The 26,246-nt window shown below is 40.0% G+C and overlaps 1 protein-coding gene across 4 annotated transcripts in view; it reads left to right on the forward strand.

The window, feature by feature from the left end:
* DHX35 (DEAH-box helicase 35) overlaps nucleotides 1-26,246 on the forward strand; it is a 92,713-nt gene that overhangs the window by 40,814 nt on the left and 25,653 nt on the right. For all 4 annotated transcript variants that reach the window (XM_037811031.1, XM_037811032.1, XM_037811034.1 and 1 more), the window contains 10 exons: nucleotides 3,392-3,496; nucleotides 5,414-5,475; nucleotides 6,311-6,380; nucleotides 8,443-8,502; nucleotides 13,674-13,786; nucleotides 14,728-14,824; nucleotides 15,717-15,875; nucleotides 18,318-18,528; nucleotides 21,946-22,070; nucleotides 26,023-26,077. In XM_037811031.1, coding sequence (XP_037666959.1) covers nucleotides 3,392-3,496; nucleotides 5,414-5,475; nucleotides 6,311-6,380; nucleotides 8,443-8,502; nucleotides 13,674-13,786; nucleotides 14,728-14,824; nucleotides 15,717-15,875; nucleotides 18,318-18,528; nucleotides 21,946-22,070; nucleotides 26,023-26,077 — 1,057 coding nt within the window. The remainder of the gene's footprint in view (nucleotides 1-3,391; nucleotides 3,497-5,413; nucleotides 5,476-6,310; nucleotides 6,381-8,442; nucleotides 8,503-13,673; nucleotides 13,787-14,727; nucleotides 14,825-15,716; nucleotides 15,876-18,317; nucleotides 18,529-21,945; nucleotides 22,071-26,022; nucleotides 26,078-26,246) is intronic.

A 26,246-nucleotide genomic window follows, 5' to 3' on the forward strand; every position in this document is an offset into this window, starting at 1 on the left:
CCGGGAGTCATATTCCATGTAGCCGGGGAGATTTACGCCCCTGGGAAAGCATGTACTTTTTTTTTTTTTTTTCTCCATGAAGAAGATATTTATTTACAATCAAAATGCAAAATTTTGGAAAATTTTTGAATTACACATTCATTTCTAATAGCTGAACAAAATAACATATCTTCAATGATTTCTTCTGCTGATTACAATTTTTCCAATATACAAAGTAATAAAATGTTCAGAAGCTTTGAAGATGCCAGTTCAAGGTTTACAAATCTATAATCATTCCAGTAAATAATTATATATTTCAGTTCTAGAGTGAGAATTATATTTGAAAGCCTAAGACTAAATCAAATTAAACATAACTCTCAAATATTTTGTTTTGAAAAGCCAACAAGATATTGGGGAAAGACATTCTTTGGGCATGGTGAAACATGCATTCTTGAAAGTACACTGTGAGAAGCTCACCATGTACATGTAACAATTTTTTTTTTTACTTTTTTGACTTTTTTTTTTAATTCAGTTTTATTGAAATATATTCACATACCGTACAATCTTCCATGGTATACACAATCAGCTGTTCACAGTACGATCATATAGTTATGCATACATCACCACAATCTATTTCTGAACATTTTCCTTACATCAGAAAGAATCAGAATAAGAATAAAAAATAAAAGTAAAAAAAGAACACCCAAACCATCCCCCCCATCCCACCCTATTTGTCATTTAGTTTTTGTCCCCATTTTTCTACTCAACCATCCATATACTCCATAAAGGGAGTGTGATCCGCAAGCTTTTCACAATCACACTGTCACCCCTTGTAATCTACATTATTGTACAGTCATCTTCAGGAGTCCAGACTACTGGGTTGGAGTTTGGTAGTTTCAGGTATTTACTTCTAGCTATTCCAGTACATTAAAACCTAAGAGGTATTATCTATATAGTGCATAAGAATGTCCACCAGAGTGATCTCTCGACTCCATTTGAAATCTCTCAGCCACTGAAATTATTTCGTCTCATTTTGCGTCCCCCTTTTGGTCAAGAAGATATTCTCAATCCCACGATGCCAGTTCTGGGTTCATCCCCAGGAGTCATATCCTGTGTTGCCAGGGAGATTTACACCCCTGGGAGTCAGGTCCCACATAGAGGGGAGGGCAGTGAGTTCACCTGCCAAGGTGGCTCAGTTAGAGAGAGAGAGGGCTGCATCTGAGCAACCAAGAGGTACTCAGGGGGAGACTCTTAGGCACAATTATATGCAAGTTTAGCCTCTCCTTTGCAGTAATGAGCTTCATAAGGGCAAGTCCCATGATCGAGGGCTCAGCACATCAAACCGCCAGTCCCAATGTTTGTGACAACATCGACACCAGTCCAGGTGAGGAAGTCCAGCACTTCTGCACCTTCCCCCAGCTCCTCAGGTGAGGGGGGGGAACTGTAAATATATTTTTTATTCTCTGCCCAAATTATTTTGGGATGTGTCACTATTTCACTCTAACCTATACTAATCTACCGTATCTCACTTCCTATTCAAAGTTCCATGTAATTGTGGTGTTTGAACAAACTGACTGTAGAGTTACACTGTTTCGAAAATGTAGATCCTGCACCAAATACACATCTCTTCCCTTGATCTCATATGGAAGTTGAAAAAACACATACTTTTTGTATCAAATGTTTGTAATAATAGAACAAGAACAAGTGAATTTGGCTTTTATCTATCTTACCGACCCATAAAACGATTTTATTTTTATGGACAGGTTTGTCTCATTTATGTTCATGCTTTGCAAGCCTATTTTCCCCAGAAGCTCCTAGTATCTCTGCATATATTTTCTATTTGTGCCAATTACAGAGATTTATGGTGTAATAATCTATAGAGTTGAAACTGAAACAATAACAAAATTATCCTGGTGAAATGCTGGTTATTGGGAAATACAGCCTCTAGAGGTAGAGCAGTATAGGATGAATTTCTAGTTTCATGAGATGTTTGGAAAGACTGCATGGTATTACTCCAGCTATAGACCAGCTGCTTGATGATTGATTCTGTTTTGTCCTTCCAGATCTGTAATTTCAAGTCATTAGGAAGAGTCACTTCTTATTCTCGTTTACTCTTCAGTTTCTCGAACCTTGATGGTCAGATAGTGCCTGGGGTTCTTGGCTCAGAGAGCTGAGTGCAGGAGCCTCTGTGCTCCTAGGCCCAGGGTGCTGGGGTACAATGGCTGTATCGGTAAGCTCTGTCCTAGAACACCTCCTGTGCCAGCCCCCATCCCAACTCAGGGGCAATGTGGGGAGGCTCCCTCAGCTGTGAAGGAGGGAGTACAGATGCCTGTCTCACATGAGGGTTGGTGTGCCAGGTCGCCTGGAAGCTTCTGTAATACTGTTTTCCTTTTGTGCTTTTCACTTAGGTGGTTTACATAGTAAACGTTAAAGTCTTTATTTTCTTTGAAATTAAATTGAACGATAAACATTGTTGCTCTTCTGCTTTTTTTGTTTATTCATTATTTTAAGTATTCTCTATTAATAAATTAATAACCTTTAAGTAGCCTTCTCAGTGAGGTAGGAGATCTTGCTGTTGGATTCGTTTTCTCTTTCCTACATTCACCTTTCATTTTTCATCTATAGGTGGATAAAATTCTAGCTATAGTTTTGGGTCTTCATACTGTATTATTTATTTTGTATATGACTTACTGTATTATGTTAACTTGGATTTTTTATAAATCTCATCCACTCGTCCTTTTTTTTTTTAACACCTTATTTCTTCTTTTAATGATTTCGGTAGCAGGGACACTATGTTGCACATTGTTTTAGGTTGTCTGGCTCTTGGAAAGTTATCCTTTTACCTTCAAATGAACTTAGTCCAGGTTTGTTTGATTATTCCTGTTTTCCTGCCTTTATGGTCCATTGGAAGGTACTTATATCTGAAGACATGAAGAGTTGAAAAGTTGTCTCTGGCTAGTGTGCTTTTTCTTTAGGAACAAGGTGAATTTTGTAATTGTTTTTGGAATTTGCTTTGGAAAAAAACAGGAAAATTAGAACGGAATTTGTGGCTCAATTTAAATAACCTTGGCATATGTTTTAATTTTCTTGTTGGCTTTGATCTGTTAAATTTTATCTGTAATTTCCTTTTTCTTGATCTGTAGCATCTTTATATGATTCTAATTTTATTTGTGTATATTCTTGTAAGTTGCCTCAAATCCATTAGAGAGAAAGAAGTGAGATATATAAATACATAAGTTAATAAGTCACAAAGGTGGTCACACTTGTTCTCTAATAACCTGCCCCTTTTCTTCTCTTTTCCCATTGTGTTCACATATTATTTAAAAAAAAATGACCTTTATTTTTGCCAGAGTATGTGCTCTGTACAGTAATTTCTGTGATTCTGTTTTCAGCATGATCTTTCTTCCCACAGGTTGCAGGGAGAGTGGCAGAGGAAAGGGGTGCGGTGCTGGGCCACGAGGTGGGCTACTGCATCCGCTTTGATGACTGCACCGACCCGCTGGCTACAAGAATTAAGGTGCAATGCTCAAGCTGCTTTTCCTATTACAAATAAGGAAGGTCTTTTTGGAATTAAAGACATGCAGCCAATGTTGCTGTTCAGGGCACTGATACCAGGGCAGGAAGTGTCTGAGATCATCCTGGCCCTCAGGGAATTCAGTCTGCTTGGAGGTAACAAAGCTTTTGCAGAGAATCCTTGAATTTTCGCCCAGAAAGGGCCATGGGATTAAGGATAGGCTGTTAGTTCTACAGATGAAGAGGTTGAAGGTCTGGGAAGTTTGATGACTTGATTAAGGTTAATATGCCCATTGGCAGTAGATTAGGATTTGAAGCTGTCTTTTCTCTGATGTGTTTTATTGTTTTCCCAGTGATTCACATAGCTATCTAAATATAGAAACATGCTTGAAAGAAAACAGGGACAAAGCAGTGGAAAAATAAAGTATAGAATTCACAAACGTCATTTTTATTAGTTAGAACTTTCCTATTTTTATGTGATAATGGATTTTACGTGTGTGGTCTTTGACCTATTTGCTAAGTATTAAAATAATTACTATCAATACTAATCAGTGAGTAATGAACTCTATTCTGTACCACTGTGCTGAAATCAAAGTCTAATCAGATAGTACTATAAGGCAGTGAAATAAAATGCTATGATGAGATGAAAATCTCAGTTACCTTTAATTGGCAACAAAAGAAAATTGAAAATAATCAGATAAGCTAAATGAATAATGTGATTTGTGAAACTATGGACCTTGTTTTTCAACTTTCTAAATTTTGTTACTTTTGACATTGATTTTGGTAGATAAAGAGAATATTCTTCTATCCTTTCGATATATTTAAACTAGTTAATTTAAAAATAATTTTCAGTGGATTAGATTATCAGATGATTCTTTTTGAGTCTTTCATGAAAAGCTTTTGTGTTCCATTTGTTCATAATTTCAAGGAGCTCAGTTTTTGATTGGTGATCTCTTCATTGGTGGCAGAATTTTCACTTTTCACTGCAGTGTGTATATGTGGCAGCTGCTACCAGCTATCGAGAAAAATATGAGGGAACTATATCCTGCTCTTAAAAACAAAACAAAACAAAAGTAAAAATACTAAGATACAGCACATGAAGGTGACATTTTGCCTCATTAAATTACTGAATTTGTTTTTGGGTAGGAGTAACAACATCCAGTTATCTCATATTTCAAAGCAGTTCATAAGCAATCATTTATCCTATATAATAGCTGACAGTTATTGTACACTTTCTGCATGCTAGGTCTTATGCTCAACGTTTTACATATACTGTCTCACTTATTTCTCACAATTACTCTGTGAAATAGACACTTCTATTGCCTCCATTTTACAAGTGAGGAATCAGGCTCAGAGAGGGTAAGTAACTTGCCCAAGGTTCACACAGGTAATAAGTAGAGATAGAATCTGAACCTCAGCAGCCTGATACCATAGCCTCTGTTCTTAACTGTGAACACAGCCTTCCTAAAGTAATATCATTTGAAGTTAGGTTTAAGCACCTCAAGAACTGCAAGCCTATAATCTTTGGGAAATTTTAAGGAAAATTATCTCAGACTCATGGCTCTCCCTTGGGTAGCCACAAGTTTGTCTTCATGGCCTGTTTACCAAGAGTACCAGTGGTGAAGGTCCAGAGGAAGTGGGGCCTAGCTGATGTTCAGATAGCAAATGCAGGCGAAATTCTGCTAAAAGATTGGCAAGCTTCAGCCAGGGATCCTGTGTTAGAAATCTTGTTTGTGGACAGTTCCAGTGCTCCATAACTGGAACATTGGGGCCCTTTTCTCCTAGTCCTTTATGGGAGTTGTCCACATGGTTGTGAGGAGATGGTACTCATTTAGTTGCTCTTGAACTTAAAAAAAAAAAAAATAAGTCAAGATGCATTGTAAATTAATTATTTCTAAAACTTTGTGTTTTTATTTTTTAGTTTCTGACTGATGGCATGCTGGTCAGGGAAATGATGATTGATCCATTGTTAACAAAATATAGGTAAATGTGTTTTTCCCATGACAATTTTCCTAAAATTCCTAAGTATGCAAAGATTGAGAAGCAGTTGTGTTAACTGCTGAGATTTGTGTATGTGTTCACCTGCCCCAAAGCTTTCCTCTTTACGTTGGCTGTTGGCAACTCTTGACATTTTTCCAGTTACCAACAGTTAAAAATGAGTGCATAATCCCTGTCAGTATTTAAACTTGTTCTTTTTATCTCACATCTCTTACATCCCAGGATTGACTGTGACTGCAGAGTCCTAGCACAGCAGAGAAGTAGACAGTGTTTTGTTGAATGCAGAGTCTAAATAATTATCACTTTCTTCCTCCTTGTGTGTCGGTCCATCCCTCACACCATTAATGTTGTCCCATAGAGGCTTTGTGGTCGTCTGAGAGAGGATGTCACCTTTGATTCCCTGGTACATGTGTGATCCAGCTGTGATCATGCGCCTCTGTGCTGTTTTCTACAGCATAACAATCTTAAGGGTGGTTGGGCCTGGTTCCAATTTTTATTTTCTCTGTTGGGGTTATGTTATATAGGAATTTAAATCAGATATTAAATCCTATTGGAATCCAATGTTGGTGGTAAAAACTCTAATTTAGAGAGAGCAATGTATATACCATTTTCTTCACTCAGATGTATTGAGGTCACCATTTTTAATAGCTTATGAATTACTTCATTGTCAAAGAGGAGTTATTTAGCTTCACTTTTAAAACAAGGTGATTGCATGAAGGCTAAACAACCAGAAGACCCTTTGATGGTCTGGATGGGATTATATGGGTGGGATAATGGGATTTGTGTGGGTGCTCACCGAGGTCTGCCCTCTCATGCTCAGTGCCATCATGCTCGATGAAGCCCATGAGAGGACCTTGTATACCGACATTGCCATTGGCTTGTTAAAAAAGGTATGTGTTTGCTGCCAACTGTTGTTGTTTTATTTTTGTTTGTTAGTTTTTTTTTTTTTTTTGCCTGATTATGAAAGTATTGTATCAATTTGGAAAACCCAACAAAATTTGACAGGAAAAAATTGAAATCATCCGTAATCCCACCCATTCACAGAAAGTCACTGTTAAAATGTTGACATTTTTTTTCCTCTTCTTTCTTCTGTGTGTCTGTCTCTGTGTATGCATGCATCTATTTTGGCATAATAACAATTGGATTGAACATGTTAATTTGTATCTTGTATTGTTCCTTTAACTTTTCATTAAGACCATTTCCCTGTGTCACATTAAATATTTTTTGAATACATTATTTTTAATGGCTGTATAATCACGTCTCTATCTCTCTATCATGAAGTATTTACCTCTTCCCCTAATGTTAGACATTTATATGGCTTCCAGATTTTAAATATTTTAAATAATGTTGCATTTGGCATCTTTGTAATTAAATCTGTTGCATTTCTGTTTCTTTTCTTTCTTTTTTGAACTTTATGGAAGGTTCCAAACATACCCCAAAGTAGAGAGGAGAGTATACTGAATCCCCATGTTCCCATTATCCAGCTTCAACATGAAAACTCAATGCTAATCTTGTTCAAACCCTACCTCCACCTCCTTCACTCTTCCTCCTTCCTTTATTTTCTAATTATTTTCTTTGGGCAAATTCCAATTCATTGGAGTCAGAAAGAGGTAGTAGAGCAGGGTGATTAAGAGCATGGGCTCTGGGTGCTGATCTTCACACCCCCACCCTACAGCCTGTGTAATAACCCAGCTTCTCTGCATCACTGATTATTCATCTCTAAGATGAGGACAATAAAATAATCTCTGTATCTGTGCTGCCATGCTATCCTTTACAGAAGCCCCTAGTTACCCATGACTATTTAGATTTGAGTTAATTAAAATAGAATGAAATAAAAAAAAGCAGTTCCTCAGTCACTGGCTACATTTCAGTGGCTCAGTAGCCACATGTAGCTAGTAGCTACTGTGTTGGACAGTGCAGATAGAGAACATCTCTGTCGTTGCAGAGTTCTGTTGTACAGCACTGCTCTGTAGCATAAATTGTTATGAGACTTAAATGAGATAACATAAAACTCTTAAAAGGCACCTGGTACAGGGTCTCAACTAGCCTATAACCTGCCTTTGTGCATCCTCTGGGAGGATGCCCATGGCTAAGGTGAGTGTAGAGGAAGTTGGGTTTCAGATGCCCCTGCCCACCTCCGTCACGCATCTTTGTGCAGTGCATGCCCTGTACAGCTCTACACTGTGGCCCTGGAATGGCACACAGCTCAGTGTGTATTAGCTGCTGCTGTTAGTGTTATTCTCATTGTTATTTTATTCTCTGGCCAAAAGCTAAGACTTTTTGATACCTGTGAGGCATTATCCTACAAAAATGGTTATTAGCTTCCCAGGAACAGTATATAAAAGGGCCTATTTTCCTGATTCTTTGCCAACACTTAGTATTAGCCTTAAAAAAAAATAAATCCTTGTCCATGTGATGAAAAAAAATGATCCCTTTATTATTATATATTTTTGCTATTTGTTTATTCGATCATTTCTCATATGGCTGATTTGATCATTGTTGCTTTGAGTAATTGTTAATACCTTTTGTCCATATTTCTTTCTTGGTGTAATCAATTTTTGTTTATTTGCATTTAATGTACCTTTCATACTTTACTGTTGTATATGCATAGATTCTGACTATCCAGAGACCCAGATGTCAAAAGAAAAAAAAATGGTGAATTGAGATTCAGGTCTTAAAGCTCCTTTATCTCCTATGAACTTTTTTTTTTTTTTTTAGCTTTTTCTTTGGGAAATTTCAAGTGTTTGCAAAATTAGAAAGTATTGTATAATGAACCCTCCTTTTACCTGTGAGTTTAAAGGTTAACAATTTGTGGTCAGTTTTATTTCATCTGTGAGTCCCTACCTGAAATGTATACACATTGGATTAGTTTGAGGTGAATTCCAGATATAAAATGCTTTCATCTGTAAGTATTTTGTTGCGATCATTATTTCTTCATTTCTTCTTTTGTAGATTCAGAAAAAGCGAGGGGATCTTCGATTGATTGTGGCTTCGGCCACTCTGGATGCTGAGGTAAGAGCATTTTTCCCCTTGTAAACACTGGAATTATTGGACCTGTCATTGGGAAGTTACCTCTAGTAAGAGCTTATCTTTGGCAGAGTGGCCTCCCTTCCTTCTGGGGCCAAGTGATGTCCTATATTCCTAGATGCCCTAGATGATCAGAGGATACTCCCTTTCAGCTTGTGGGTGGCAATTAGCCTATAATTAATTAATTGAGTTCATAATTACCTAGTTGTTTTGTTTCTCTACATACTATCTTTCTCCCTCAATAGTCTGCTTCTTTTTATTACTTTTTTCAGTAAGAGGCTATATTTTTTTAATTTATTTATAATTAAACATATATTTAGATTTTTTTTGTGCAATTGAAGTTTACCCTGTAAATATAATTTCCATGTTACAGTTTTTTTATGGCTAGATTTATATTATTTTTCTCCCTGAATGACTAATATTTTGGTTCAAATAGCAGTTCAATTCAACAAGTAGTTTTGGCCACTTGCTGTGTATATGCTAAGCACTGTGCTGGATACAGGTGATTCATAGACTCCCTGAGTTCTTGGGGAGAAGCAGACACGTAAATAGATGTTTTTACACCAGGCAGGGAGAGTTAACTGCAGTAGAGTTGGGGGTGCTGAGAGCTTTTACAAAGGAGGGGTCACCTTGACTGGGTTTGAAAGGTATTCAGAAATTTGCCAGATGGGCAAGGTGAGGAATGTACAGAGCCTGAAACCATGTGTTCAAGAAGCTGTGAGGCAAGTGTAACTCAGGAGTCTCACCTCGTCTGCAAGGCCCTCCGGGGAGTGATCTGTCCCCCAGCCACCTTTGACTTCTCCTTCCACTTGCTCCAATGCTCTCTGCACTCCAGCTACCCTGGTTGCTTGCTGTTAAACAACAACAAAATACAACCAAGTGTGCTTCTTGGTTGGCTCCCTCTTTCTAGACTGTTCTTCCCCTAGATGTTCTCATGGTTTAACCCTCATTTCTTTCCAGTTTTTCTCAGATATTATCTTCTCAGAGAGGCCTTTCCTGACCATCCTGTCTAAAATAGTGCTGCCATCACTTTCTGTCCTTTTTCTCTGATTATTTTTTTCTTTTTAGCATTGTCTTTCCCTACCATCACATGCATAGCTGCATGTTGGTTTATTGTGTGTCCCCATCACTAAAATATAAGCTCCTTGAACTTGGGGGTTTTGTCATATTCATTATTTTATCTCTTCACCTAAAAAAGTGTCTGGCATAGAACAGGCACTTGGGCTGAATGAATTTGGACTGAATGGGGGGCAATGGGAGATTGGGAGGGTCTGTGTGAGAGAGAGTGGGTGGTGGGTGGCTGTGGGTGCAGGTGTGTGGGGGCATGCGGGTTCACATGGGAGAGAATGAATGAGGAAGAGGAAGGGAATAGGCAGAGGAGGGAGAGAGTGAGGAAGTGTGTTGGTTGGTGGGAAAGGGTGGGTTTAGGTAGCAACAGTGGTTCCAGAACTCTCTGGCCTCCAGCTGCCAGATCTGCGGAAGACAGACTCATTCCAAGCCTTGCTGCCTGAAAGGATGTGGCTGCTGATGCTTCGCCTGCTCTGTGTTCGCTCAGGGCTTGGGGTGTGCCCAGCTTGCAGATGAAGCACCAGCACCTGGAGCTGGGAGGCAGAGGCAAGCAGAATAAGATGGAGGTGCTGATTAAATAGTTGCCTTATTGGTTTAGCTGCTTTGTTAATCTACACCTAATTAAGTGAGCATTTACATAACATGCCAGGTATAATTACAAAGTATTTATTGACCACTGTATCATATGCTATTGTTTTTATTTCATTTGCTTGCATCTGCAAGGCAGAAAATATGATTGCTGACAGTTCCCAAGGTTTTTTTGTCACAGGTCCAGCTACTTGGAGAGAGATTAATTTCTCTATCCAGATTTCTGGGCAAGGAACTTTGGGTCAGCTGGGATCAGGCACCCACTCTAGAACCAGTCAGCATGGGCTAAGGGGTGTCGGCCAGGGGGTGGGCATGGTGTATAGACCTGATGGCTGGGAGCCCCCTCCTGTGAGCCGGATAGGAGCAACTACCAGGGAAGGAAGTTCTTGTGAGCTGAAAAGACAACCCAGCAGATGTCCACATCATTTAAACTGCATTTCTTTCATTGTACTGTCCTCTTCCTTTCTATCATTTTACATTTTTTCACCATGTGTTTGTGTCATATGAGCCTCACCTCCTTCAGACTTGATGTGTTGAACTCACTTCACTCTTCCTTTTCCTTGATTCTGCCTCAAGATTTTTTTCTTTGCTTTCTAGCCTATAATTTCTGTGTGTGTATTCTATATTTCCAAATAAAGATAAAGATCTTGTGGCTCCTCAGTGAATGCTGACTTTTATTTCTTGAGACAATAACCCTTTATCTTTACTCTTCAGCACCACATATTTCTTAGCAGCTCAGGTTAGGCCATCCACTCCGATGAGATTGTTAAGGCGTCATCTTCCACCCATTCTGCTGGCCTTTTTGGTAGCACTCAGCACCATCGACCACGTCCTTCTGAAAGTCATCCTCCTCTGCCTGTAGCATCTGAGGCCCTGCCTTCTCCCCTCTCTCCTGCTTCCCTGATGGCTTCCTCTCAGGCACCTTTGCTGGCTTCTCTTCTTTTCAAGCTGGCCCCTCCCCAGCCCCTGATTCCACTGACTCTTTGTGTATCTGGCAGTTTCAGCTGTGCCCCAGCACTCCAGCCTCAGCTTCCCAGCAGCTGACTTGTCACAGACCACCACTAACCTTGCTTGCTTCTCCTGCAAACCTGGGGTTCTTGGTTCTCTGTCTTGGTCCCTTTCTCATTATCATAGACATTCAAGCTCAAGACTTCCATTGCTTTGGGAATTTTTATCCTTAATTGAGGAAGAAGAAATTTCATCCTTCTTCCCAATGTGCAAGTGTATGTGTGGGTATTCATTGATTGCCAGGTCCTGGCAGCTGTAGCTCTGAGATGTTTTGCTTTAATACTGCCCCTGCCTTGAGTTCACACTTACCTTCTCTCTCCCCTGAACTATTATCATAACTTGCTTAATTAGTCTCCAATCTCTTATGGCCCCTACCTCTCTCCAAAATGGCCCCCCGAGTTGGGTACCCTGAACACAGGTCTAAGAATATCATGCCCATCCTTGCTGCCCTTGTCTTGCTCACCAATAAAATGCATGTACAATGTGGCTTTCAGGCCATTCTGAGTGATAACTATGGTCACTTTAGTACTTTCCTAGGCTAATTCTGTGCTAAGTGCTTTCGAACATTGTATTTGAACTGCGCAAACTTGCAGGTCTGTTAGCATTTTGTAGACGCTCACGCTGGTGCAGAGATGGGGCATGCCTGGCCTAGGCCTTGGGTGCTTTGTGCTCTCAGAACACCTTCACATCTTAGTCCACACTCTGCTGTCATCCTGGGAAGGTCTGTCTTCCCCTTCCCAGCCAGTTCTGATCCTCCTCATCCTTTAAGGCCCAGCCAAGGGATGCTGCCTCCTCCACGAGGCTTGCCCTGAAAGCCAGTAATACTTGGTCACTTCATTCCCTCAGTCTGTACTTGTAATTTTAAAAATTTGACTTAAAATAATTAAAATTAAAATTTTAAATTAATTTTAAAAATTACCAGAAAACTTCTCTTTTCTGGTAATTTAGTTGTTCTGCCTCAGGGTTTATCTTATGATTGGTTGTTTGCATGTCCACCCACCTCTGCCCCCTTTCAGATCCCTTACTTCTTTGGGCATGGGGGTCTGTTTTCATTTATTTGTACATCCCAGAAGGTTAGCCTGTGCTGTGCATGTCAAGGTTGTGGATGCGGGAAGGTTGAAGTGACTTGAAGTGAATTTATCCAAAAACAAAGTGAAGATTGGTGCTGTGTGGCTTTCTGCATAGCACAACATAATTTCTTTTGTTGGCATGAGGTGCTTTTATGTCTGTATTTAATCTTCTTACACACCAACTTTGAGGTTAATGTATAATACCAGTAAATCCCATTTACTCTTCTAGAAGTACTCCAAGCACTTTCACATTGTGATTGATGCAGTTCAGCAGTGTGCCGCCTGGACTCCTGGGCATGTTTTATAAAGATACATAGGGAAGTAAGGAAGACAGAATTTGTAATCACATTGCCAGGCCTCCTAGAAGAACAGAAACTAGTGCCCAGCCAGGCCTCATGGAAACTGGAATATAGTGGGAGAATGGGAAGGTCATTCAGAATCAAGTAATGGAGCGCGCCACTGAACAGGATGTCTGTGTACCCTTTGCCACTGGCTTGAGCAGCTTTCCATCTAGTGCTCACCAGCCAGTTTGGTCACTCAGCTCTGCTCAGTTTCAGCTGCTGATGCTGCTCCTACTGACCACCTGCCCTGCCCTCTCTGTACCTTGGGTTCACAATCCTTGAGAAGGAATCTTTGGTGGTGTCCCTGTTCCTCATCGTTAGCTGGTGTTCTTGTGCCAGACTTCCTTACAGGCTACAGATCTGGTGATCAGGTATTATTATATTAGAATGTGGTCACCTATTTGGGAGGAGCTGCTGAGAGCCACCTCTCTCAACAGGGTACTGTGGGAGTATCAGAGAAGTATATAATTGATGACTTACCCCATACCAAGCATTGCGCTAGTTCCTGTAGGACATTCAAAGATGGGGAAGACACCTTCTCTGCCATCAAGTGGCCTAAAATCTACTGGGAGGTTTATAGTAAATGTTTATCTGTAACTGTGGTGCCAGAAACATACCTACTGATCACAGAAGTAAAAGTTTCCTTCATAAATTGATAACTTGTGTGATTACATCTATGCTTTCCAGATTGAAGCTATACATCAATCTGATTTAATCTGTATTTAACCTGAATCATGCTTTTTGACCTAGTTTTCAGTTGAAGAAAATATAGGGGATAAGAATAAGTTAAATAATACCATAGCTACATGGTAACTCAGGTGCATTACTGATTGCAGTTTTAAATCTAATCTTTATTATTCTTAAATCAAACCTTTAGTAAACAGTCTGTCATTGAAATGTGATTCCTCAAAATTGCAATAAGAAAAATCAAGTTTTTTTTATGATTTTGCAACCCATAATCCTTATTACATATCTAATCCCTGCTATCCACCCATTTTCTCCTAGTTTTATATTTCCTTTCTATGAATTATTATGAGCCATTAGAGGAATGAAGAATTTATTTTATTTTATTTTATTTTAGAAATTTCGGGATTTCTTTAATCAAAATGAAACCAATGACCCAACCAGGGATACATGTGTGATCCTTACAGTGGAAGGGCGAACATTTCCAGTGGACGTATTTTATCTACAAAGGTTTGATGATACTTGAATTCTTAATGGTGGTGATTTGAAAAACCAGGTCTGTAATGTGAAATGACAAGGGAACTATATCGGTCCGGAACTCAGTCATGTGCCAAGCTGGTGTTGAGTAGCATGTTTTATGTCTCCCTTCATTGATAACGATGTTCTGGACCCCTGCTCAGCCACTGCTGAAACATAGTTTAAACGTTTGATACTGATGTTTAAGTGTCCATGACTCTGTGCTCAGTAGCTCAGTTGGAGAGAACGAAGTGGTATTAAGGTTTGTGGGGAAGGGGAACCTCATGGTTTTCAGAACTTGTGTTTACAAGGCTGCCCGTCAGTGGGGCAATATTGGTGATTTGAATCATTTGGTTCTCAGCTCTACATCCTTATCCAAAAGGCCTGGTCAGCTCTTTTGGAAAAAACCTGCTTGGACGGGAAGGGGATCATCCCAATTCCTACACCTTGTCACTGGTCAAACAAAGCTGGGAGCCTGGTCCAGAAGCTGGTAAATCCAGAGGGTTGTGGGCTTGACATCTGAGTCTCTCTAACTGGAGAACACACCCATCATCTCCTTCCACCTGACTCATACATGCTGCCAGATGTTAGGAGGGAAAACGGGCCAGATGAGTGTGGGGTTCAACAACAGGGCCACGGCCCCCAGTTTTCACTTGCAAGGCATCTTCACATGCTAAAGAGAGCACATCTATTTGTATGGGTACATTATTTTTATTTCTTTGCAAATAAAGTTAACAGTCATAGTTAGCATGTAATTATGGATTAGTTTCAAATGTTGCATTTCAAAAAAGAAAAACTAAGTCACTATTTCATTCATCTGTATACTAATTACCTGCTGGGCAGGTCCAAACTAACTTTCATGGGGCTGTGCTGCCAATTGATCTATAATTAATGGGGATATTTTAGCGATGAATTTATCCCATACTTCTTTACAGTCCTGTTCCAGATTATATCAAATCAACTGTGGAAACTGTGGTGAAAATTCACCAGACAGAGGGAGATGGAGACATCTTGGCATTTCTTACTGGGCAGGTAATTCCAGGGTACATTTTCTCAGTGACGAACAGATGTGTTAAGGTAGTGCCAAAATTAATACAGAGGCTTGTTGCTTTACTTGCCCATTTATTTTGTGTTTTGTTGCATTTTGTGGATACTTAATACCCTGAAAATTGTTTGATTTGATGTCATTTGTCTACTGACTAGATTGTCTACTGTCAGGGAGTCATTAGCCCCTGCCTGTTCTGTCATGGAGGGTTGATTGTATTTTAAGTTTATTAGCTGATTACAAAATAAATTAGGTAGACCAGCCAACAGAACATTTTGTTTACTGAAATTGAATATTGCATTAGGCACATTTTGCTGCATGCATGTTGCTGCTGCATGCCCTGCCCAGTGACACCTTTACAGCACATCCTGGTGGTGGTAAGTAGTCATGTTACTGGAAAAACATGTGAACAGGCACTGCGCAAGTGCTCACTCAAGTTTGTAGCACTGTTCAGAACCACCCTCCAGCTGTAATCCTTTCCACTGTCAAACATTTTCCACAGTTCACTAATCTTTTCTGGTGAAAGCATGTTGCAATTTTATATGCCACAACTTGTCCATATGCATGAAATGCTTTGTTTGCCACAGTACATAGAAGCTGAGTAAAATAGTCAGTGTTTTCATTTTTCAGAAACTCTCCTGTTCACTAAATACAGTATAGGTTTCAATAATTAATATTACAGTTTAAATTTTCATCCCCATGGCATCATTGTTCAGATTTGATTAAATACCATCCCAGAGTAGAATGTGATAGCACTGTAATTCATGAATCTGACCAAAATTTAAATCCTCACCCCAACTTTCATTTTCTTTCAGTATGATAAAATGACATGCTTCAAATTGATCTCAGTTTTTTTGGTTCCTGGTTCACTGTTTTTAGGAAGAAGTGGAAACTGTTGTGTCTATGCTGATTGAGCAGGCCCGAGCACTAGCTCGCACTGGGATGAAGCGACACCTCCGGGTTCTCCCCATGTATGCAGGGCTGCCTTCCTTCGAGCAAATGAAAGTGTTTGAGAGGATGTCACGCAGTGTCAGAAAGGTGAGACTGTCCTGATGACCAAGGGAGTTTGCAGCCATCTATAATCATATTGGTGCCCCTTTGCTATGCCCTGGAATGCTTTTTGTTTTTTGTTTTCTTTAATTAAAGTGAAACTTGCTAAACAGCAAGTTTCTTAAAGAATTTTAGGTCCGTGTTTCTGTGCAGTAGATCTAAAAGCATACAATAATAATGTGCTTTGAAGATTTATAAGTCTGCCCCACAGGAGGGTCACCCTGACAGTGATTATCAGAGCAGTTGATTTTTATTTACTTCTTTTATGCCTACTTAATTTTTGCCTGTGACACAGAACTTGACTTAAAGGACTTTTTTGTGCATTATGATTAGTCAAGGACAACAGAGTTGTACCTGCAAATGGTTTCTAAACCATTTGTTTTGAAAATCAGTTTGCCAGTAGTGCCAAGTTTAAATCACTTAATTCAAGGCGTGGCTTAAAAATATTTAGCCTTATAAGTTGGGGTGGGGAGGAGTGTGGGAAGCTTTGGTTTTAAAGAGCTAACAGGTAGCCAGTCAGCCTGCTTCTTCTTGTTCGTTGGGGTTGTGCTCTGCTCTCCCCTTCCATTAGGTGAGGAGTATACAGAGCTGGCCAGAAGTCAGCTTACAGTAGCTATTTGTCATCAGGTGGCAGAGAATAAAGTAGATAAGGGGTGGTCTGAGGATTCACCTCCAATTTCAGACCACTGGGAAGGGGGTGCATAGTCTCTTGGCCGTTGGGATGGAGCACTTCGAGTCCGCCCCGTCAAACATGAATTGCAGTCAACCAGTCAGGAGGCCTGAATCCCATCCTGAGTTACTATGTGCCCTTGGATGAGTTACTTAATCTAGAGTCTTCATTTTTTTAGCTGTAAGACATAAATAATAACTTTTAGATAGATGGTTTTATAACATAAAATCTTGATTCTCTGCTTCATAAAAATATTGGGAAGATTTTTATAAAATGGTAGATGTACAAGTGCTTGAAAAAAGTTCTAAGTGCTGTATATACATGTCCCCTGCTGCTTAAAATCCTCTTGGGCAGCTCTCAGTGCAATAGCTCGTGGAGGTCCACAAGTCTCTGCATGATCATGTCCCTGCCTCCCTCCCCAACCTCATCTTGTGCCACTTTGCCCCTTATCTATGCTGGACTCAGGCCAGGCCGCCTGTTTTCCCTTCCTTTGAACTGTTTCTTTGGCCTGGATCTCTGTAGGGTTGTCTTCTTGTTATTCAGGTCTCAGATCACACTCATCTTTTAGAGAGGCTTTTCCTGGCCACCCACCTTAAGTAGCACACCCTAGCCTCTCTGTATAACCTTACCCTGTTGTGTTTTCTTCATAGTAGTTGTCATTTCCTGAAATTATCTACTTGTTTGTGGTCACCACTTTTCCATCTCAAACACTTGCTGGAATGTGAACTCCAAGGGAGCAGGGGCCTTGTGTGTCTTGTTCATCACTGCATCTCCAGCCCCTTGAACAGTGCCTGGCAAAGTGCAGACCCTCAGAAAATACTTATTCTGTGAATGAATAAATGAATATACAGGTGCAAAGTGGCCATTTACTTTAGCTGTGCAGAAGGGAAAAAACTAAAATTGTTGAATATTTACAATGTATCAATCATTAGGCTCTCATCACTCTATGTATATGTTTTAGGTTCCTTGTTGCTAAAGCAAATACCATGCAATGGGTTGGCTTAAACAGTAGCAATTTATTGACTCATGGTTTTGAGGCTAGGAGAAGTCTAAATGAGGGTATCAAGATGATGCTTTCTTCCTGAAGACTAATATTCTCAGGCTGGTTGCCAGTGTCGCATGGCAGTGCACATGGCACCTCTTCTAGCCTCTTCCTCCTCTTCAGGGTTCCATTGACCTCCAGGTTCTGGCTGCTCCCCTGGGGCTTTCTCTCTGTGACCTTTCCTATGAAGGACTCCAGTAGTAGGATTAAGACCCACAGTGGGCCACACCTTATCTGAAATAAAGTCATCAAGAGGTCCTATTTATAAGGGTTCACACCCACAGGAAATTGGAGGTGGATCCTCAGACCATCTCTCACCTACTTTATTCTCTGCCACCTGATGATAAAAGTCCTTCAAACCCTCGCTCAAATGGCAACTTCCTCTAGAAGCTATCTCTGATACCTTCTTCCAATGGTTGTGGTATATTTCTTTTTTAATCCCCTCAACAACTTTGGGAAGCTGTAAATAGTATTATACAGGTAAGGAAACTCATGCTCAAGAGGTTAAGCAACTTATGCAGTCACATGATTAGGGGAAATTCAAGTCCAGGTTACACTGACTCCAAAACTCATGCTGTTTCCTGTATACCAAACTGCCTTTCATAGGTTCTACAATGTTGGAAGCATCTTTAAATGTTTTTGAATTTTTAATAGTTTATTGAAAGTGAAAGGAATACAATAACTTTTATTCTTAATCTTTTCTGTTTGGGGAACTTAGGTGATAGTGGCCACGAATGTGGCAGAAACCTCCATTACAATCAGTGGGATTGTGTATGTGATTGATTGTGGCTTCGTGAAACTCCGAGCCTACAATCCCAGGACAGCTATTGAATGCTTAGTGGTGGTCCCTGTGTCCCAGGCATCAGCCAATCAGCGAGCAGGACGTGGTGGTCGCAACCGCTGCGGAAAATGTTACCGACTCTATACAGGTTAGTGTGGCTTTCCTTAAGGTTTTTGACTTTCTAACAGCCATCCTAGGCATTGGAGAACAGTGCACATATTTATCCCTAATGAGTGGAACTTAACATGTAATCCAGACCCTTTTACAGAGCCCTGTTTTTCTGGGGATCCCTGAGTCCTGTGGGGTCTCACACTGGGTTCCATTTTTACCTCTGGTTCAGAGCATCTTTGCAGAGCTAAAATGGCAGCATCTATCCTGAGACTCAAATGTAGAAAGAAAATGGTAAACTCGTTCTCTGTGCCATGCACCATGCTAAGCTCTGATGAAGTAGAATGAAATTATGATGAAGACTGTCCCAGCCCTTAAGGAGCTTTCTTTCCGGCTTGAAGACAGACTTAACAACAGATACCCAGAGCTGTTCTTTCTCTCTTTGCACTTCTCTTATGTGGGAAGGGTTCTAAGATTTCTCTCAATTGTTCAGACTTAATTTTCAAGTCATTTTTAATTCCTTCCTCTGTCAAATACCCACCTTCAACAACTTACTGGGTCTGGGGTTTTACATCTTCCTTTCCTTTCTGGTTACCAATGTCCTTGTTTAGTCCTTGACATCTTTCTCTTTGGCCATTCTTTCTTGTAGCAAATGTGTGCAGAGCACTTGCCGTATGATAGGCATGGTGCCAGGGCTTGGAGATCTAGAGCTAGGTAGGGCATAGAGTCTGGCCACATGGCTGATGTTCTGCTGGGGGAGACAGAGCCACAAACAGATCAGCATAATATGATGTGCTGGGTATGCCTTAAAGTAATGAACCTTGGAAGCAGAAAGCAGAGAGAGAGAGTTAATCCTGCTGGGAAGTTGGGGAATGCATCACAACTGAGGTGATGTTTGAGCCTGATCTTACAGGGCACCCAGGTGAAAGGGTAGTGGTGGGAATTGGATTCCAGCATACCAGGCAGAGGAATGGAATATACAAGTACTTGGAGAGGAGAAAGGGGGTATGGAGTACTCATAGATAAGTGAGGGGAAAGGCAGAACCTGAGGCTAGAGAGGTAAGGGCAGCCATTGAAGATGCTAAGCTGGAATGATTGGAGAGGAAAGAGGAAAACCAGGACTAAAAGGCATCCTGAAATGGTAGGGAGGAGAAAGTTTCAAGATACTTTTAAAGAGGAAGCTGTCAGCATCATCTCATGTTTCAAAGAAGTCAGGTAGTAGAAGGCAGACTAAATATAGGCAGATGGATTTGGTTGAATGATCTCTGGCTTTCTTAGCATGAACAGTTCCAGTTGAGGTGGGTTGGGGAGGGGCTGCCCAGCAGTAATGGGGTACACTAGCATCCAGCTTCTATGTTTTCTCAGCCAATCTACTTCCAGATGAACCTCTAGAGAGTTCATCTCTGAGGAGGATGCTTCCTGCTCAGACTCGTCACAGTGTTCCAGAACATTCCAGGACTTTTCCTCACCTTATGTTCTCCTGTCGTGCACCTCACCTACCCCTGTACTGCAGCCCAGCTTGACTACCCTCTGTTCTTGGACACACTCTCCTTTCCCATATCCACCATATGTAACTGATACCTTTGCTCAGGCAAACGAATCTGCCCAGCAGATATTCTTCATCCTTCAAACCCTCCCTCAAAGGGCAACTTCCTCTAGAAGCTATCTCTGATACCTTCTTCCAGTGGTTGTGGTTTCTTTTGTTCCTGAGCTGCCATTTCTCTTTGGGAGGAACACTCATTGGGACATAGCCTTCTCCTCCTTGGAGGGCACTGTTTCAGGTCTTGGTCCTGGGCCCCTTCATCTGACTGAAGCATCTCAAAGGCATGGCCTGCGGCTCCTTTAGCTCTTGGCTCAATACCTTGTACACTCGAGTCCTTGGTGGAGTTTGAGTGTCATAGAACTCTTAGGAAGTGCCTATTTCCTATGAGCTTCTTCTCAGCAGGGGTGTCCTCTTATCTGATAACTTTGCTTTTCCCTTGATCAGCATAGAGCTTGGAAATGCAGTTATCTTACCAAAAAGTCATACTCAGAATGCTCTTGAAATTCAAAGGGAATGTCCCATTTGGAACTTCCTGCTGTTGCCTGTAATCCAGCACCTTCCATTTACACCATACATTTGACAATTTACGTCAGTTGGTCCACAGAATATTTGTTGTGTGTTTTCTCAAAGAAAACCCTTATGAGTTTCTTTGTTGGTAATGCTATTTCTTCATGACACCTCTTGTTTTATTTTGTTTTCTCTAGTTAACTAAGGCTCCATGATCTAAATGGAAGTTGAGCAGCCCTTGTGTTTAAGCAGTGCATGCATCAGCCAGTTAAAATACTGACTGATGTGGGAGAATTTTGTGGGTAGAGTATTCTCTATATAATCTATAAGCTTTCTGAATGATTTAATGATTTAATCTCCCTCTCCCTCTTTTTTCCTCACCGTTTTTGTCTAGCTTTTATAAAAAGGTCTCCCAAAGTGAATTCTCACTATCCCATTTCCTGTCCTTCCTGTCTTGGGGTCTCTGTGCCTTTATGTCTCTATTTCCTGTTTGAGGTCACCTTATGTTCCTGTTGGGGCGTTCATTAATCTACTTGGGGGCCGCCTCAGATTCTTGGTATGACCTTTTACCTGGCTCACTGATTTAAAAAAACTCAATTTGGACAATTTTGCTCTTTATAAGATTTGGTCATTTGTTATATTCTGGGTGCCATTTTGGTTATTTATTTTGAAATTACTCTTTGTTTGTATGTGCAGTTCTTATCCCATTGACTTAACCTACCCCAATCAAGGTTAATGGTAGCTGGGTACCAATATTGATTCAGCAAATACTTGTTACTTTGATGTAATGTTTTGTTGATAAACTTTAAAAGCACTTAAAAAAACATTCTAATATAAAAAGACAAATTTTTTTAATTTTAAATTTTTATTTACTTGATTTTAAACTTATATATAATTCTAAGAATTTTGCCAAATGCATAGAGTAACTATATACCACAATCAAGATACAGAACAGTTCCATCTCCCCACACCTCCAAATATCCTCTTGCTTCTTCTTTTATTCAATCTCCTACCACATCCCCAGCTCCAGGCAACCACTGTTCTATTCTCCAACCCAATATTTTTGCCGTTTCTGGAATGCCATATAAATGGAATCATATAGTATATAGCCAGTTGAGATTGACTTCTTTTTCACTTAGTGTATTTCATTTGGATTCATCTACATTGTGTAAAGACAAACTTTTAAAGGTATTGTATTCAAATATATTTATCTAAAATATCTTTTAAATAGGAAGGGCTTTCCTAGATGTAAAACCAACTTTATTCAATGAGATCATATACATCTGCTTTGTGGCAGAACCCTAGAGCCTCTTGTTCAAGTTAGAGAAGGAAAACTATCCCTTTGGTATAATGATTGCATTTGACTGTGACATTTGATCACAAACAGTTCTGATTTCCTATCCTCAGAGGAAGCCTTTGACAACTTGCCTCAATCCACTGTTCCCGAGATGCAGCGTAGCAATTTGGCACCTGTCATCCTGCAGCTGAAAGCACTGGGAATTGACAATGTCCTCAGGTTCCACTTCATGTCGGTAAGTCCTGCCTTCTTTGTGGGGCTGCAGGAAGCCTGCAAAGCTCACAGCGGGGCGGCAGGACATTATTTACAGATTGTGTCCCCTTTCCTTCTATTTGTTTTCCTTCACTCTTGTGTTGTACACCTACTTTGCACCAGGCCCTATGCAGGTAGTGGGGAATACAGCCAGCCAAGGCAGATGCAATTCCTGTTCTTACATAATTTCTGTGGCCTGCTGGGGGATAGAAACAAGTCAGTGTGCCCAATGCTCAGAGATTAGTCACCAGGAGAGCACAAAGGAAGGACCCCCAGCCAGTTAGTCAGGTTTGAGGTGAAACCTGAAACTCAGGTCAGGAGGGATGAAGAGTTCCAGGATGGTGGGGATCTGTATAGGCTGTCAGGGAAGTCAAGGACACACTCAGTGGCCATCTCCCAGCCCTTTCCTATCCCCGTCCTTTTTCTTGCCTAGCCTCCTCCTCGTCTGCTCTTGCTTGTTTGCATGTAGGTGTTTGGTATGGTTCTATTTCGCAAAAGATTGCAGGCAGCCAGGGGGAGGTTAAGTTTTAACCAGCCCCAGCTGCCTCCCTGGACACAAAGATTGCTCACTGGCAGAACCCCTTCCCCATGGAGTGTATAAAAGCTCATTACTCAGTCGGTACAGCTGTCCCTCATCTCCAAGTCTAAGAGGTGTGCAGTGCTGCAATCCACCAATTCTGACTGAGCAGTTGGTATTCCCAGAGGACTGGCCAAGGTGAGCTCTTTTCCCTTGCTCCTTTGGACCCTTTGTGCTGGATAAGCAATTAAGTGACCATTTGCTGGGAGCCTCTGTTCTACCTGAGCCTGTGTTCCCACAATGTACCATGTAGCAACTTGTTCCATATAGGCCTAGAAGAAAGAGTATCTATCTCAATTAGGAGAGCCAAGCTGGGTTTGGTGGAGATGCAGGAGGGAGCCTCTGATTGCATTTCTGATTATTTCCTAAGGCAAATTTCTGCGAGTGGAATTACTAGATCAAAGGGCCATAGACTTTTTGTAGGCTTTTGTTACAATGCCCAGCTAATTGTGCCCCATCATGCCATGTTGTTTTCTTTTAGAGTTTCCCTAATTTAATTGGCCAGTGAGAGAGAGAGAGAGAGAGAGAGGGAATTATCTTTATGTTTTTTTGATTCCTTATAAGGTAGTTTTTTTATATAAAATATTTATTGGCTATGTTGTGTTCCTTCTGAATTGTCAAGCCATTTTTCTATTACAGTTAGTGTTTATTAGTGATTTTCAAGAGTTCTTTAAATATTGAAGACATTAACCTTTGTCTGTAATAGTTCTTGCAAATATTTTATCTGGTTATTTCTTTTATGTTATTTTTTTAATGTACAGATATTCTAAACATTTCCATAGTAAAGTCTGTCTATTTTTGTCTCTGATTTCTCCTGTCATTCTTGTGCTTCTGAAACTCTCCCCTATATCTTGGTCAGTTAATAAATATTCACTTATATTTTATTCTTGAATTTTTTATGATTTCAGAACTTGCATCTTAACTCTTTATCCTATTCCCATTGTATTGACATATGGTATGATGTTTGGATTCTTGGATAATTAAGTCCCTCATGTATCATGTCATGATAATTTAGGAGAAAGAATATAATGTTAAAATATCAACCCCACTCCCCCAAAGAAAATAAAAGAAAACAATTGTGTATTTATCATTCGTATGCAGGAAATGTACTCTGACTATTGGTGTGTAGTACAAGAAATTATAAAGAAATTATGGACAGTATATGCAAATTAAAAGCTTATGAAAGCCCCAGATCTAAAATTAAAGGAAAACATATAATGGAAAAGATAACAGATTAGCATCTCTAAAAATAGAGTTTTCAAACATCATTTAGAAGAAATAAAAAAAAATCCAATAAAGTAAAAGCTAAAGAAAAGAAAGTAGCTTAAGTAGTACCATTAAAATATGTTGAACTTCTCCAGGAGAGAGATGAGTACAAATTGAAATAGCTGTAAACTACCACTTTACACTAATTAAATGATCAAACATAAAAGTGATAAAATCCAAAGCCGACACAATTTAGTAAAATCAATTCCTCCTGTATTCTCGTGGTTTTATTCTGTCTTTCAGTTCATGGAGGACTTTCTGACGGTATCTCATGAGCCATAGAAATGCCTGGTATTTCTTGTCATGGAATTTTTTCCTGAAAAAATAATTCAAAAGAAGAAAAAAGCTTACATGTATGATGTTTATAGCAGCATTTTATATTTACAATATAAATAATAAATCATAAAACATTTGGACAGTTGAAAAATATAAATACGTACAAATTTTCAAATTCATTTTCCTTTATTCCCTTCTGGTTATTTCCCTCTGAAATTGTGTAATTTACAATTGAAATCATAGGCTGCATATAATTTTGTATGTTTAGTGGTGTGATTTACAATAATAAAGAACTGGAAACAAGTCAATTTCCTAGTAATAACAAAATTGCTTACTTTATGGAGTTGTCCTTGATGGAATGCTGTGCAGCTCTCCCAGGTGATCACTGTGATGTTTCTGTGGGTACACGAAACAATGAAAACAGAAAAACATGCAAGGAAAAAATCCAATAACTTCAACTATGTTAAAACATGTCTGCATATGAGCCCAGATCAGATGAGTCATAGAGAAATACTGTGAATGTGTGTTTAAGTGAAAATACTATGGATGTGACTCTTTTTTTGAGGTGGGGAGGAGTAAAGTTTTTTTAATTAAAAAAAAAAGTTCAGAGCAGAATTCAAAGGGTCTGGTGACTGGATGAAAATAGGACCAAGGACTGAGAGGAATCAATGACCTTGTTGGTTTTGTTCTGTAATTACTTAAAACCTAATTCAGTGCTTTGCTCTTTCCTTTTATCTTGTATATGCTCAGTATAAAGATCCCCAGAGGATTTAAGCTCCTCCATTTAGGTGTGGTTTATTGTTCCTAAAGAAGGATGTCATAGGCACTGAGGAAAGGTTAGTGAATCATTGATTTGTTGAGTATTCTACATGTAGTGAATCAGTTAGGGCTAGTCCCCACCCTCCTAAGTGTGTGCACGTGTTACCATCTTTATAACTTTTAAAAGCCTGACATTGCTCCTTGGTGATCAGTTGGTGGAGTGTAGCGGGAAAAACTGATGGAGACCCGAGTTCCCTTTCTGGCTTTGCCACTAACTGCCTATATGACGTTGCTTGAATGCCTTTAATGTACTGACATTCACTTTCCTGTTCTGTAAAACTGGCCTAAAACTTTGTGATGCTTAAGGTATATTGTTTTGTGAAGGCATGCAGAAAAAAACCATGTAATTTTTAAAAAGTACCATGGTTTTATTACCTGACTTCTTAGAAACCAGCTGATTTAGAGAGAAGAAAACAATGATGCCTGGCACTTAGGTGCTCAGTAAAGGTTTGTGGAAGGAAGGAAGGTGGTAAGGATTGGAAGAATCGGACCAAAAGCCACAATATCAAAAAAAAACTTTGCTGGACTTCAGATTGCCTAGCATTCTTTATTTTCAGATAATCAAATTCAGCTTGTGTTAAATGCTTACCATGGGCAAATGGGTGTGCCAAGTGGGTGAGTTCTGCAGTGTTGTAGGGCTCCCAGGGTAGGGGAAGGCTGAGAATATGAAGTAAAAATTAGAAATTTCTGAGGAGGGTTTAGGAGAAATGAGGAGGTAATTCAAGGTAGGGAGCCATCCCTTCTGATGGAGGGGAGGATGAGGGAGGGCTTCAGGGGAAGTGTTTAATTGAGCTGAGGCTTAAAAGCCTGAAAAGAAATGAGGGTGCTGAGAAGGAGGAGAGGGCAGTTCATGCCCTGACAGCATGGACAGAAGCATGGAGGCTGGAACCGATGGGACATGTGGTGGGGAAGAGTGGATTTGAGCAGGCAGTGGTCACATGCTGTATTAGTTGCCCAGAGAAATTAACTATTGATTTTTGTTTTCTTTTTTTAACAGCCCCCTCCAGCACAGTCGATGGTTCAAGCTTTGGAGTTACTCTATGCTCTTGGAGGTAAGCCTGGTTCTCTCTTACTGTGTGTTCTCCTGTGCAGTACTAGTTAAGTTGTATTCACTTCAGGGTTCTGAGTATCTTCAGGGACGTGATTGGTTCTCTCTTATTTATAACCCTCTTAACCATATTCTATCTAAATAAGAAGTTGGGATCATAATTAAATTAATAG

This window comes from Choloepus didactylus, chromosome 19 (assembly GCF_015220235.1).
Source record: "Choloepus didactylus isolate mChoDid1 chromosome 19, mChoDid1.pri, whole genome shotgun sequence".
NCBI lineage: Eukaryota > Metazoa > Chordata > Mammalia > Pilosa > Megalonychidae > Choloepus > Choloepus didactylus.